This window comes from Cebus imitator, unplaced genomic scaffold, assembly GCF_001604975.1.
Source record: "Cebus imitator isolate Cc_AM_T3 unplaced genomic scaffold, Cebus_imitator-1.0 Scaffold322, whole genome shotgun sequence".
Taxonomy (NCBI): Eukaryota; Metazoa; Chordata; class Mammalia; order Primates; family Cebidae; genus Cebus; species Cebus imitator.
The window spans coordinates 1,119,592-1,133,305 of record NW_016107637.1 but is presented as its reverse complement, the minus strand read 5'-3'; the positions used below and the strand labels follow the sequence as shown (position 1 = coordinate 1,133,305).

Here is a 13,714-nt window from a genome sequence, read left to right as displayed (position 1 = left end):
TTTTTGTGAGAAAACATGGGATAAAACATGGGGACTCAGCCAGGCACAGTGGCTCACGCCTGTAATCCCAGCACTTTGGGAGGCGAAGGTGAGAGGATCACTTGAGATCAGGAGTTCGAGACCAGCCTGGGCAACATAGCAAGACCCTCTGTACAAAAAAAACAAACAAACATGGGGACTATATATAAAACATGGGGAGTGAATCGGAGTTACTGTTAAAAACATAATGAAAAGCGCTGTTGTTTTGTCTCCCATCATTAGTGCATACTTTGGTTCCTTAATCAGACACAGGTTTAATTGTAATGCATCCAATGAAGCAAACAGGGAGAAACACAAAATGCTGCTGTCTCACAGGAGTCAGAGAGCCCACTGTTAGAAAAACCTCCCTTATAAAAACAAAACAATACAAAGAATTATCTAAATCATTTGGGTCCAGAAGTTCAAGACCATCCTGGGCAATACAGTGAGATTCCCATCTCTTTAAAAAAAAAAAAATCTGGAAAGAAGGAGCAACTGTACAGTTGTCTGTATTCTTCCACCTTCCCTTGGTTTTATTTCTCTTTGCTTCCCGAATGAGAAGTCCCTGAGATACACCTTCAATTCTCTTAAAAGTATTGATCTAAGTTTAGACAATGTCTCCCCTCTTGTTGAGAAAATTCCTTATATGTAAAAATATCAAGATATTCTTGATGTTTAGTAGGCACTCAAATATTTGTCTCCTCTTTTTTAGCATAACTAAGCCAGACCGATGTTTACACATTTGAATATTATCAGCACAAGTAACCCTTTTAATCTTTCTTTCCTTAACTACTTGTTCTACTCAATAGTCTAGGGTGGGGGTATGTACAGTGATAAAGATTGAGTTAGTGGGAAATTTTGTCTTCTGTTTGGAAAGCTGGATTGTAGTGTTGATTTTCTGACTTCTTGTGGTAATTAAATTCTGAAAGAATAATTTACTTTTGAGAAAAAAGATTGTACTTTTGAAAAAAAAAATCCCCAAAATATATGCAGCATAAAAATGTTTCTGATTTTGAAAATCCCAACCAAAGCAACAGAGTCTGAGCTTCAAAACCCCTTCTCCTAAAGTAGCAGTTTGGCCCTTCTTGGATGTGCCTAACTTAGTTCCTTGTTTCCATCAAACAGTCATAATCTTTGCTAGCACACAGAAAACATCTTGAGAATCTGGTCTTGGCCCTATGCAAATTCTCAAGGGTCTCTGGTTCACATCTCCCAGAGGAGTTCTAAGGTCCTTCTTGGTTCATGTTCCTCATCTAAGAGGCATGCTAACTCAGGCAATTACAAAGGCAATACTAATCACCAGAATGAATGATCTAGGCCCAGATTTCAAATTTTTTTGCAAAACTTCACGGGCACCTTTCATTTATGATATGTTTTGTGGTAAATCAGAAATTACTAGATTATCTGGTCAATCTTATCTCAGAAATCCCTGTGGTGCATCATTAGGCAATCTGAGCCGCTGATCGGCACAAAACCCTGTACTGTCTGAGCTTATCTTCCAGCCAGAAGCAAACAGTTTACCCTTTGTTATTAGTCTGTCTGGATTTATCTTAGATAAATGAGCCATTTTTGTTAGGATTTTTTTAAATATATAAAGTAGTTCCATTATAATTTTTGTGGACTCAGATATCAAGTCCACATGTAAGGAATCATTGACAGATTTCCAGTTACTGTCACCACCACCCCAAGGCAGTAATTTTGTTCAGCTCTGCCTTTATAGATCCACAGTTTAACCATTCAGCAACCACTTGAGAGCCTGAGCAGCAGGCCCTATGCTAAATGCTAGGACCACAGTAAGACCCAGCGCCTGACTCCAGTTGCTCAGACGCTAAAGGAGACTATTATTAATGGGAAAAGTGCTGTGACTCGGTAAGCACAGACACATAGTTGGAGCTGTGTGCGTTATGGGAGCACATAGGAGGACTTCTGGGAGAAAGTGATAGCCAAGCTTAAACCTGGAGAAAAAGGGAAAGCCAAGCAAAATACAGAGAGCAGTGTACCAGACAGTGGGGACGCTGTGCTCAAAGACCTAGAGGCCAGAGGGTGGGACACTGCAGATTGTTGAGGAGGCCAAGATAGAGCATACAAAAGCATACCAAAAGATGGGCTAGGCAGACCAGATAATAAAGGACCTTTTTAAACCTGCACTTGAACCTGAGCACAGCGGACAGCTGTTAAAAAGTTTCAGCAAGAGTGTTCCATACAGTGTTGGAATGATTCACTCAGCAACGTGGATGATAGACCAGAGAGGGCAAGTCCAGGGGCCAACAATAAGCTTAGCCTCAGAGTTCTTTTTTTTAATACCCAAGAATACTGTTTTCCTTTCATTTTACTTACAGTTTTAAACTTTTCTCTAGAATGCTCTCTCTGTTCCCCCACATTGTTGTCTGTCTACATGGTAAACCTAGGACTGGTCTCTGAGACCTGGTCACAGTCTGAATGTTGCCAAGCAAACTGGAAAGGCTGCCCCATGGATACCTGGCTTCTTACCACTGTCCTTTCATTCTAGGTTTGCCAGCCAATCTCTAGGAACCCAGCGTGCTCTTGCGCCCCTCCCACCAGGTTTCCAGATGCTAAGCATGTCATATTTGCATTTGGGCTATCATCTGCATGAGTGACTGTTTTAACCTCTCTTTCCTGACTATCTGTCCTACACTAGTGTCTAGGGTGGGGGTATGTACAGTGATAAAGACAGGGATAGTGGGAAATGCAGTCTTCTGTTTGGGAAGCTGGATTGTAGTGTGGATTTTCTAACTCCTTGTGGTAATTAAATTCTGAACCACAGTTTTTAGACCTTTTCTGAAATCTTACTGTTGAAGTCAGCTTCATATATTTCACCTTTTTTTTTTTTTGAGACACAGTCTCACTCTGTCGCCCAGGCTGGAGTGCACTGGTACAATCTCTACTCACTTCAACTTCCACCTCCCAGGTTCAAGTGATTCTTGTACCTCAGCCTCTCAAATAGCTGGTACTACAGGTGCACGCCACCATACCCTGCTAATTTTTGTAGTTTTTAGTAAAGATGGGGTTCTGCCATGTTGTCCAGGCTGGTCTCAAACTCCTGGCCTCAGGTGATCTGCCTGCCTCAGCCTCCCAAAGTGTTGGATTGCAGGCGTGAACCACCATGCCCATCCTATTTCACTATGAAGTACTGTCTTCCTATGATATTAATGACTTATTTGTTTCAAGCAGAGGTTCTGAACATTTTTTGTACCACTGAACTTTTTGGTGATCCAGTGAAGCCTGTGGATCCCTCTTATAGCAAGGTTTTCAAATGCGTAAAACTGAATGTAAAGGATTACAAAGGAAACTGATCATATTCAAATAAAGGGAAGATACTTTTCAAAATGTTATGATACAGTAACATGTACTTTATTAACACGGAATAAGGTTGCATGGTGGTTCTAAAACTACTGTAATTTCAAATTAATATTTTGAAATATCTAACAACTGTAATATATCTAAATGTCTCATTTCTACTGATGACAAAGTCACAGGTACTCTGATCCTAATGTGTGTGGACTGTTTCCTATATTCATAATCAAAGGAAATGTTATATTTCAGTTAGAAGTTGGTGAAAAGAAAGATTTAAAATTTTTCCTATTCAAGTTCACCAAACCCCTGGTTTAGAGGTTGGCTTAATTTTACTTTTATCATTTTAAGAGTAAATGATTTTGTTTTCTTGTTCAACTCTAAATTATTTGTGCATATTTTACTGCCTCTTTTCTGCTTTTTATGTTCAAATTGTTTTTGCAGTGTTAGAACAGCAATAATTGAAGACTTGGTTGGAAAAAAATAAGCACCCGATTGAAAATGAAAGATTTCAACAAAAGCTCTTGATAATGTTATGTCCGGGTGCACCATCATTGCCACCATTACTGGAGCTCCAAATCTGTAAATTTCTTTATGCTTAAGTATGTAAACTTTAATAAAACTTGGATCATCTGCATTAAATAATAATGCTATCTTGTAAAAGTGTCTACGTAGGTAATTCACAATGGGGTTTGTTGATTCCCCATGACATTTGCAAAGCCCATTGTAGCACTCTCATATGTCATCTTAAATGGATTCTTATAACATCCATCTAGTGGATTAAAGACTTAAGTATAAAACCTAAAACTATAAAAACCCTGGAAGACAACCTAGGCTCCATTCAGGACATAGGCAAAGGCAAAGATTTCATGATGAAAACACTAAAAGCAATTGCAATAAAAGCAAAAATTGATAAATTGGATCTGATTAAACCAAAGAGCTCTGCACAGCAAAAGAAACTATCAACAGAGCAAACAGACAACCTTCAGAACTGGAGAAAATATTTGCCAACTATGCATTTGACCAAGGTCTAATATCTAGCATCTATAAGGAAATTAAACAAATTTACAAAAAAAAAAAACTATTAAAAAGTAGGCAATGGACATGAACAGACACGTCTCAAAAGAACATATACATGTCACAAACAAACATACAAATAAAAGCTCAACATCACTATCATTAGAGAAATGCAAATCAAAACCACAATGAGATACCATCTCATACCAGTCAGAGTGACTATTATTAAATGGTCAAGAAAAGAATGCTTATGCACTGTTGGTGGAAATGTAAATTAGTTCAACCATTGTGGAAGACAGTGTCTTCCTTGAAGACCTAAAATGCTAAAGTCTGAGATACCATTCAACCCAGCAACTCCATTCCTGGGTATATACCCAAAGGAACATAAATCATTCTATTATAAAGACACATGCACATATGTTTATTGCAGCACTATTCAGAATAGCAAAGACATGGAATCAATCCAAATGCCCATCAAAGACAGACTGGATAAAGAAAATGTGGTACAAATACGCCATGGAATACTATGCAGCCATAAAAAAGAACAAGATTATGTCCTTTGCTGGGACATGGATGGAGCTGAAGGCCATTATCCTTGGCAAACTGACAGGAACAGAAAATCAAACGCCACATGTTCTCACTTATAAGTGGGCCATCTAGGAAAGCAGGATGGGGTTTAACACATATATTTTATAGTTGAGAAAACAGAGAGGTGAGTCAGCCAGCCAGGATCCCAGACTTGTGGGAGGGATAGGGAAGGAGTGATTTATGCTGAGGCAGCGTCTGGGCCTCACCTCTAGGCAGGTTTAGAAGCAGATCTCTCAGGTGCCTAGGTCAATCTCTGTAATGGGACACAGACCAAGGCATCCAGAAACAATATTTCACCCTTAAAGGATGCAGAGCCCTTTCACATACGTGCACTCACTTAATCCCAGCTACCACTCTTTGAATTGAGTATTCTTATCTTCACGTTTCAAATAAGGAAACAGAATGAGAGAGTCTGAAGCTTGCCACCTTCAATTAGATAGGTCTTAATTTGGCAGAGTCAGGATGAAAACCCAGGTCGGTCTGACTCAAGCTTGGGTTTGCTGATTTCATGTCCAAAGCCAGGCTAAGGTGGAGACACAGAACATAAAGAATATAGGCATAGCAAAGGCAAGGAAGGCTTCTGGGCAAGAACGATGGATTTAGAAAGCTAAAGGAGCCAGCAGAAGTCATCCTAAGAAGTGACAAGCCACAGACTGGGAGAGATATTTATAACCCAGGTAACAAATGATTCAAATCCATCATAAAGAAATCCGTAAATCCATAAGGAAAAGACAAGCCACCCACAGAAAAATGGGCAACAGATATGAAAAGACAATTCATAAGGGAGGAAATCCATGTGACCGGTATATTTTAAAAGGAGCTGCATAACAACATAGAGTAGGGTGGTTCTTTTTTATGGCTGCATAGTGTTCGGATCTAAGAAAAGGCTGATTGCAGGTTGGAAAATCTATGGGCATCAAAGGCAGGTGAAAGGGGATCCTCCCTAGAAATCTGGAGCTCATTTCTGGAGGTAGACGTCTCTCCCTTCTTGGTCTGGGTCATTGGACCTGTCCCTCAAGCTTCCAGGTTTACTCAGCAGTGGGACAGGTTGCTAGGGAAACCCACTCACTGGGAGCAGAGAAGGGGTTATTCAGGCAAGCAACCAGCCCCCCTTCTCTTCCCTACCTCGGGTGCCACCTCAGGGACAAAAAAATTGTCCAAGCAGAGGCAAGGGCAAGAGGGCCCTGCTCTGGTGAGGCTGTTTCCTTCTCTGCCATCTGGCAGCAACACTATGTGGCTGGAATCCTCATCCACATTCCACAGATGAAGAGCCAGAGGTTCAGAAAGGGATAAACTGCCCCACGCGTCTAAAGAAAATAATTTAAAATTATATTGGCTTTATAATTTTAGTGGAAAGTGCATATTATTTCAATCTAGATTACCCATGTCGTTGAACTGAAAGAACAGCAATGAGAAAATGACCCCTGCTTTCTAGCCACTGAAATGTTAATTCTGGGAGTTTCTGCCTGCATCTTCATACCCCTGGAACCTGAGCTCCTTCGGTTCCCTCGCTGATGCGGAGGAAAAAGCACTCCTGAAAAGCTTCTGGGTTTCACCCCTCCCACCTACTGTGTGACCTGGGGCAGTTTCTCCCTTTCTGAACCTCTGGCTCTTCATCTGTGGAACGGGGATGAGGATTCCAGCCTTGCAGTGTTGCTGTCAGATGGCAGAGAAGGAAACAGCCTCACCAGAGCAGGGACCTCTTGCCCTTGCCTCTGCTTGGAAGGCAGCTGGGAGGGAGGGGACTGCCCACAGGGAGGGTGCAGCCCAGGCAAGGCTCCTGCCTGTCCCTCCTCCAGGCCGCCCCTGGTGACGAGGCAGGGAACCGATGCTGAGCTCTCTGCACACAGCCCCAGTCGGGGAGCTGGAAGCCGAAGACATGAACAAGATCTTCCCCAAGGTAAGGGCTGCCCTGACCAGGCTCCTGATCTTGGGAGAGATCAAGCCTTGGGATGAGGAGCGGGCAGTAGAGTGGGCGTACGTGGGCGACATGGAGGAAAATCAGCCCCCGCCCTGGCCCAGGGCTCACTCCCAGGGTGTAGGGGGCCCTACCAGTGACCCAGCTATAGAGTCCAGGTGGCAAGTGCTGGGACAGACACAGAGGAGCCAGGTGGACAGGAAGGGAAAGAGTCAGCTTTACTGGGTATCAGGGAAAGCTCGCCGAGGAGTCGCTGCCCACGCCAGTTTGAAGGATGAATATTTGCCAGGTGGACAGCAGAGGAAAAGGCATCCCAGACAGAGGGCCCAGTGCAGGCAAAGGTGTGGAAATGGGAAGCGGGCATGAGGCATCCGGGGCGTTGAGCGTGCTGGGGTGTGAGGGAGCCGCGGTGCCACCTAAGACTCTCGGTGACCCCTTCTGAAAACCCTGCTGTCTGCCTCCCTGAGGCTGGACCTCACCTCACCTAAGACCACCCCTGACTCTGTTCTTTTGGGCAGGGAGAGAATGGCTGCGTTGCTGCTGGAACCAAGGCCATCCCTGGAGGGGAAGGTAAAGAACTGAAGGGCCCAGGGCCGGTGCCCTGCAGGGCTCCCTTGAAGCTGGCAGTTGGCTGTAGAGGCATGAGGAAGGTTGGAGGATTCAAGGCTCCCACTGCCCCTCAGACCTCTCTGCCCCATGTTAATGTTGTCTGCTCCCAGCTTCCTGGTCAGCCATGCTGACAGTCACTTGCTAAATAGGGTTACGCATTCTCTCCATGCACACATGTTTATTAAGCACCTATTGTGTGCTGCCGACCTCATAGGCACCAAACTGCATACAGTGCCCACCTGTAATAATACAGCATCAAACTCCTGACTCAGTGGGTGACCTGGGCAATTCTCTTTACCTCTGAGAGATAAAGTGACACATTTATTTAGCCCTACTATGTGCCACTGGCCCACAGTGTGACCAGGACAGTTCTCTTTACTCTTCTGAAGATAGAAGAAGGAAGAAACAGACATGTATTGAGCGTTGCATATGCCCTGGCTTGGCCCACCTTTGATCAGTGAGGAAACATACCCAGAGAGGTAGATGAAAATACCAACTATAAAGGATCCAGTCCCAGTTACGTGCCTGGCACCGCGTGACCCCTTTAATCCCCGGGACAGCTCTGAGACAGGGGCCCTGTCATGGGGCAATCACAGATGAGGCAACTGAAACTAAGAGAAGTTGGGTAACCAGGCCAAGGTCACACAGCGGGGAGGCTGGAGGGCCAGGGTTCAAATGTGAACTGAGGTCTCTCTGGTTACAAAGCCCCAGGACTTTTGTTGCTGCATACCGGTGTTCGTTATTTCCAAGTCCTGACTCATGACGGGTGTGGTTGTGGCAAGAATAGCCTCCTTTTCCTCATCCGTGCAGGGAAGGGACCGGCACCTAAGGACTTTCTGGCTTTGAAGCGCAACAGCTTCACTTGGGCAGGAGCCTTGGTTCTGCCGGTTCTCCCGTGGCAACATCTTGCGCGTGGTCGGTGCTGCACAAATATTTGAGGAGCTGCTTGGCTGACCACGACATCTCTCCCTGCCCAGAGTCATGCTGCCTCCCTGGTTACCTGAGTTTACCCTGTTTGCTGACGGCCACGGAGCCACCAGCTAGGGCTGTAGGGATGACGGGTTTTAGATTTCTGCTGCCTCGCCTGCCGTCGTCTCCCTCCCAATGCACATCCATCCTGGAGCCCTGCCACGCCAGGCAACTTGCGCTCCCCCACCTGCAACCACCAGACCTTTCCTCCTGCCACGCCCTCTGCCTGGAAGCCCCTTTCTTTACACCCTTCCCTTACCTGCCTGTGGAAATCCCACCCTGCTTCTGAGGACCCTGCATCAGAAATGTGAATGGATTGAAAATAACTGACCCATACTGGGGGGCCTTCCCTTGTCTCCTGGACCCCTGGGCCCACGTATTCACAGAGTGTTCACAAAACTCCGGGCCTGGCACGGTGGCTCATGCCTGTAATCCCAGCACTTTGGGAGGCCAAGGTGGGTGGATCACCTGAGGTCAGGAGTTGGAGACCAGCCTAGCCAACAGGGCGAAACCCCATCTCTACTGAAAATACAAAAATTGGCCGGATGTGGTGGTAGCCACCTGTCATCCCAGCTACTTGGGGGGGCTGAGGCAGGAGAATCTCCTGAACCCAGGAGGCAGAAGTTGCAGTGAGCGGAGATCATGGCACTGCACTTCAGGCTGAGCAATACAGCGAGACTCTGTCTCAAAAAAAAAAAAAAAACCCAAAAAACAAAAGCCCCCACCATGTGCCTGGCTCTGGGCTGGGTCCTGGGGTCACAGGGATGAATCATACCTGACCCTGCCCCTTTCTCTGAGGTGCCTGTGGCCTGGGCAAGTCAGTAGCTCCCACGCTCCTTAGACATGTCCATGCTTTGCCTTCTAAGTGCAATAACAAGATGCCGAGGGCAAGGACCAGCACTGGAGCCACCCAGCGGGGCACCGGGAGGTCCTTAGTAAAGCCTTCTGTTATTATTTTGTAAGCAGGAGAGAATTAAAGGAGAATTAAAGTACAGTTTTACAAGAGCAGGGACGTCCCCTATCACTGCTGTTTCCAGTGCTTAGAATAAGGCTTAGCACATGGCAAGTCCTGAGTAAGCAACAGCAGCCTGGGCCCGGCAGCGCGCACCTGCTGTAGCACTTTGGGACACTGAGGCAGGAGGATTGTTTGCGCCCAGGACTTAGAGGGTGCAGTGAACTATGATCACACCACTGCACTCCAGCCTGGGCAACAGAGCTGGACCCTATCTCTAAAATAAAAAAATACCAATTTTTTAAAAAGCAATAATAATAGCTCATAATCAGCATTTACTATGTGCCAAGCACTGTTCTAACACATTAACTCAACAAATTCTAATCCTTTCAAGAAACTTTAAGGTGGCTGTTATGGCCCCCGTTTCCCACATGCAGAGAAGTGAAGTGACTTACTCAGTGTGGCTCAGGTAGGAAGTGGTGGGGCTGGGGTTCCAACCTGCATCCCAGCAGACTCCAGAATGAACAGTCAGCTGGGATTGTGGAAGGGGCACGGGTTTCGGCATCAAACAGGTGTGGATTCACATGCCAGCTCCACCTGGGGCTACCTGAACCTTTTCTTCTCTGAGCCCCAGTTTCCTCATAGATCAAATAAAAAGCTGTTTTGAAAAATAAAGACCACAGTTATGAAGGGCCTGATGGAGTATCTGCTCCGTGGTGGGAGCTGGACACGCAGGCGTCCGTCTCTCCCTGCGTCCTGAGGAGGTCTCCTGATGGCGAGTGGGAGGGAGGGCTGTCCATCTCTGCCATTCAGCCAGCTGTGGGTCCCTGGCCAGGGTGGCACCTAGTGGGGTGGGCCCACAGGCAGAACAAAGAGCATCAAGCGGGGCTTGGGAGCTGCTCCTCCAGGGAAGCCCTCTCGGCTCTGCTCACCCTGGTGGGGGAGGGGCTGCTCGAAGGGGGCAGGGCAGGGAGAGGGTTTCCTGTTCCCAGTGCTGGCCCCCTCATCACAACACCACCCCCGCCCCCGGGCTTGTTTCCCTCCCCGCTCTCTGCAGCAGGCTGCGGCCCCCTCTGCTGCTCACGTCGCGGGGCCTGCCTCTCTGCCTTTCTGCTGCTCCTCCTGGCAACTCTGGCCGCCCTCATCGCCTTGGTCACCACGCTCGGACTCCCATCACGAACCCCAGGTCAGAATGGCCAAGAGAGGGTGGGTCAGACCCAGCGGGGAGGATATGGGGGACACAGAGAGACGGGGGAGCCCTGACCTGCCTGGCTTCTCCACCAGGTGACTTAGGACAAATTCCTTAAGGTGCATGCACAGACAACACAGACACCTACACACACACTGACTATGCCGGTCTCTCAGCCTCCATCTGCACATCTGTGACATGATTATTGAGAGGACCCAGCTCTGATGTCACCTCCTCCAGGATGCCTTCCTGGACCCCCAGGCTGGGTTAGGAACCTCTTCTCAGCCCCACAGTCCCTACACTTCCCCTTCCCCAGGCCTGGCCATCCCGCGGGTGGTGCTAGCCATCTGTGTGTCCATCTCCACCACAGGGAGACAGGGTCACCTCCCACACATGCCTGCAGCCCCAGCTCCGGGGTGAACAATTGGGACACAGTGCCTGCCCTCATGGAGCTAACTGTTTGGAGAGCAATCTAGACATGAATACACGTTACAGCGGGATTCTGGGAGCCCTGAGAGTCTAGCCCCATCGAGGAGTCAGGATAGGCACAATGAGTACTCGTCGTGGGGGGATGCCAGGAAAAGCATCCCAGGCACAGGGAACGCACGTGTGGAGCCCTGAGGGGTGGGAGGAGCAGGAAGAGAAGGAGGGACTGCAAGAGGCCAGCGCACAGGAAGGGCTGGAGTGACGAGTGGGGCCAGGTGCCAAGGGCTTCACAGGGTGCACCCGGGAGGGATGGCTCTGCCGCTGGGCAGGGTGGGTGTAGACGGCTGAGGTGGGGGCGGGGGCTGAGATTCACAGTGCTCTGCCTGCCGGTGCAGGAACCAGCCCTGAACTGGATGCGAATACGTGAGCAGCTGCAGTCCTGAGGCTGTGTGTGCACTCTGTGTGTTCAGCACGTCTGTGAGTGGATGCAGGTGTCTGTGGATGCATGTTCGTGTCTGTGCGAGAGTGTGCGTGTTGGTGTGTGTGTGTGCATATCTGTTGTCTGTGTATCTGTGAGTGTGCATGTAGGTGCAGCTGTCTGTGTGTCAGCATGTGTGCGTGTGTGTGCATCTGTGTGTGTCTGTGTCAACATGAGTGTCCCTGGGAGTTCCCCGCCCCCCCACACACACACTAGCTGAGGCAGCCCAGGGGCTGAGAGGTGGTTCACACATGTGCAAACACAAATGCACAAACCAACTTCCAACCCCAATTATGCACACATATACACATGTGGGGCCAAGACATTCCCCCACCCCTACCTTGTCTGCAGGATTTTTTCTTTTTTTTTTTTTTGAGATGGAGTCTTGCTTTGTTGCCCAGGCTGGAGTGCAATGGCACAATCTCAGCTCACTGCAACCTCTGCCTCAAGGGTTCAAGTGATTCTCCTGCCTCAGCCTCCTGAGTAGCTGGTACTACAGACATGTACCACCACGCCCGGCTAATTTTGTATTTTTAGTAGAGACGGGGTTTCTCCATGTTGATCAGGCTGGTCTCAAACTCCTGACCTCAAGTGATCTGCCCACCTCAGCCTCCCAAAGTGCTGGGATTACAGGTGTGAGCCACTAGGCTCGGCCAGTTTTCTGTCTTTTCATTCCTTGTGGCAGCCCTAGGAGTGGGTATTCCTTTCCTGCTCCCATATGGGGGGCTAATGAGAACATGTCTCAGGGGTGTTTGGGGAGCTATAGAATAAAGATGTGGAAGTGCTTTGCAGATGTGCCCAGATAGAAGGAGTGATGACGTATTGTCCTCCAGCCAGCCCAAATATAGTGCTTCTGACACCGTAGCTTGGTACCAGGAGCTCCACCATTAAAACCGCTTCACTGAATGGAACATTGTCCTCAGAAGCTTCCTGTGACACTGTCTATAAGTTTTCAGTAAAGGAGAGAACCATTACTTTTTTTTCTCCCCCCACTTCCTGAGAACCATTACTTGTCGTGCATTTCCTGCTCTGTGTTTCTTCACAGGGATGCTTTGATTTATTCCCCACAACAGTTGCACAGAGTGTGTGCTATGATGTTGCAGTCAACCTGAGACTCACGGCAGTCAGGTCACCTGCCCAAGGTCAGGCAGCAGGCAGGGGGTACAGCTGGGGCTTGAACCCCATTGACAGCGCTGGGTCCATCCTCCCCACTGCCCGGCCCCTCAAGCCAGCTCCAGGTGCAGCTCAGGTGAGGAAGGTTTGCCCTTGTGAGCACCACCCTTGACCCTCCAGGGCCTTCCCCTGCCCATTCAGGAGCCCAAGCTTGTACAACACTGACAAACAGGACAGGCTTCTTGTGCCGTGACCAGAGGAGCTGCATTCCAGCCAGTGGGGTCTGTGATGGCGTTCGCACCTGTACCCACGGCGAGGATGAGGACGAGAGCTTGTGCCGTGAGTACCCGCTCGGTGCTGCCCCTCCCAGGGGTTCCCCCACACTCCAATTCTCTCTGCAGCCGTACTGAAGCTCAGCCATCCCTGCTCACACCAGGTACGTTCATGACTCCATGCCTTTGATTCTCCAGGGCCTTCAACCAGGATTGCCTGCTCCCACTTGGTCCCAGTCAGGGACGCACTTCCATGCCCCCACTAGGGAATGCCTTCACCCTGTGCATCTCCATTCCCAGAAAACCCGTGTTCATCCCTTAATGCAGAGTTCAAGTGTTACCTCCTCCAGGAAGCCTTCCCTGACTCCCACACTAGGTTAAAGTGTCTCCTTTGGGCTTCCACAGTCCCTGTGGTCCCCTTTGTCCCAGCCCAAATCACACTGGTTATTGCTCTTGATTGGCACATCTGCTCCTCCTGTCGGACTGTGAACTCCTCTGAGGCAGGCCCAGTCCGCTTGATATCGGGGCCTCAGTGCCTAGCACAGAGGGGTATCCAGAATGGCTTGCTGAATGAATGAGTGAATGAATGGGAAGATCTGGCCCCATACCTTAGACACCTGAAGTTCTCTGGAGAGAGGAGCCTGACCCCACAGGAGAGAGAGCCTGGAGAGGAGCAGTGGGTGGGGTGTGGGAGCTCACGGAGGGAGAATCATTGCATCATAGACCTTCAAGAATGGAAGAAATGGCCGGGCACGGTGGCTCACGCCTGTAACCCCAGCACTTTGGGAGGCCGAGGCGGGTGGATCACGAGGTCAAGAGATCGAGACCATCCTGGTCAACATGGTGAAACCCC

General features: G+C 48.4%; 1 protein-coding gene across 3 annotated transcripts in view; it reads left to right on the top strand.

The window, feature by feature from the left end:
- Positions 1-6,737: 6,737 nt before the first annotated feature.
- Positions 6,738-13,714, top strand: part of LDLRAD1 (low density lipoprotein receptor class A domain containing 1) — a 9,805-nt gene continuing 2,828 nt past the window's right edge. Inside the window, exons 1-4 of one of the 3 annotated variants that reach the window (XM_017504443.2) lie at positions 6,738-6,835; positions 7,372-7,423; positions 10,444-10,569; positions 12,791-12,928. In XM_017504443.2, coding sequence (XP_017359932.1) covers positions 6,764-6,835; positions 7,372-7,423; positions 10,444-10,569; positions 12,791-12,928 — 388 coding nt within the window. In that variant the 5' untranslated portion in view covers positions 6,738-6,763. Of the gene's footprint in view, positions 6,836-7,371; positions 7,424-10,440; positions 10,570-12,790; positions 12,929-13,714 lie in introns of all 3 variants that reach the window. The other 2 variants (XM_017504442.2, XM_017504444.2) reach the window with 2 other exon arrangements.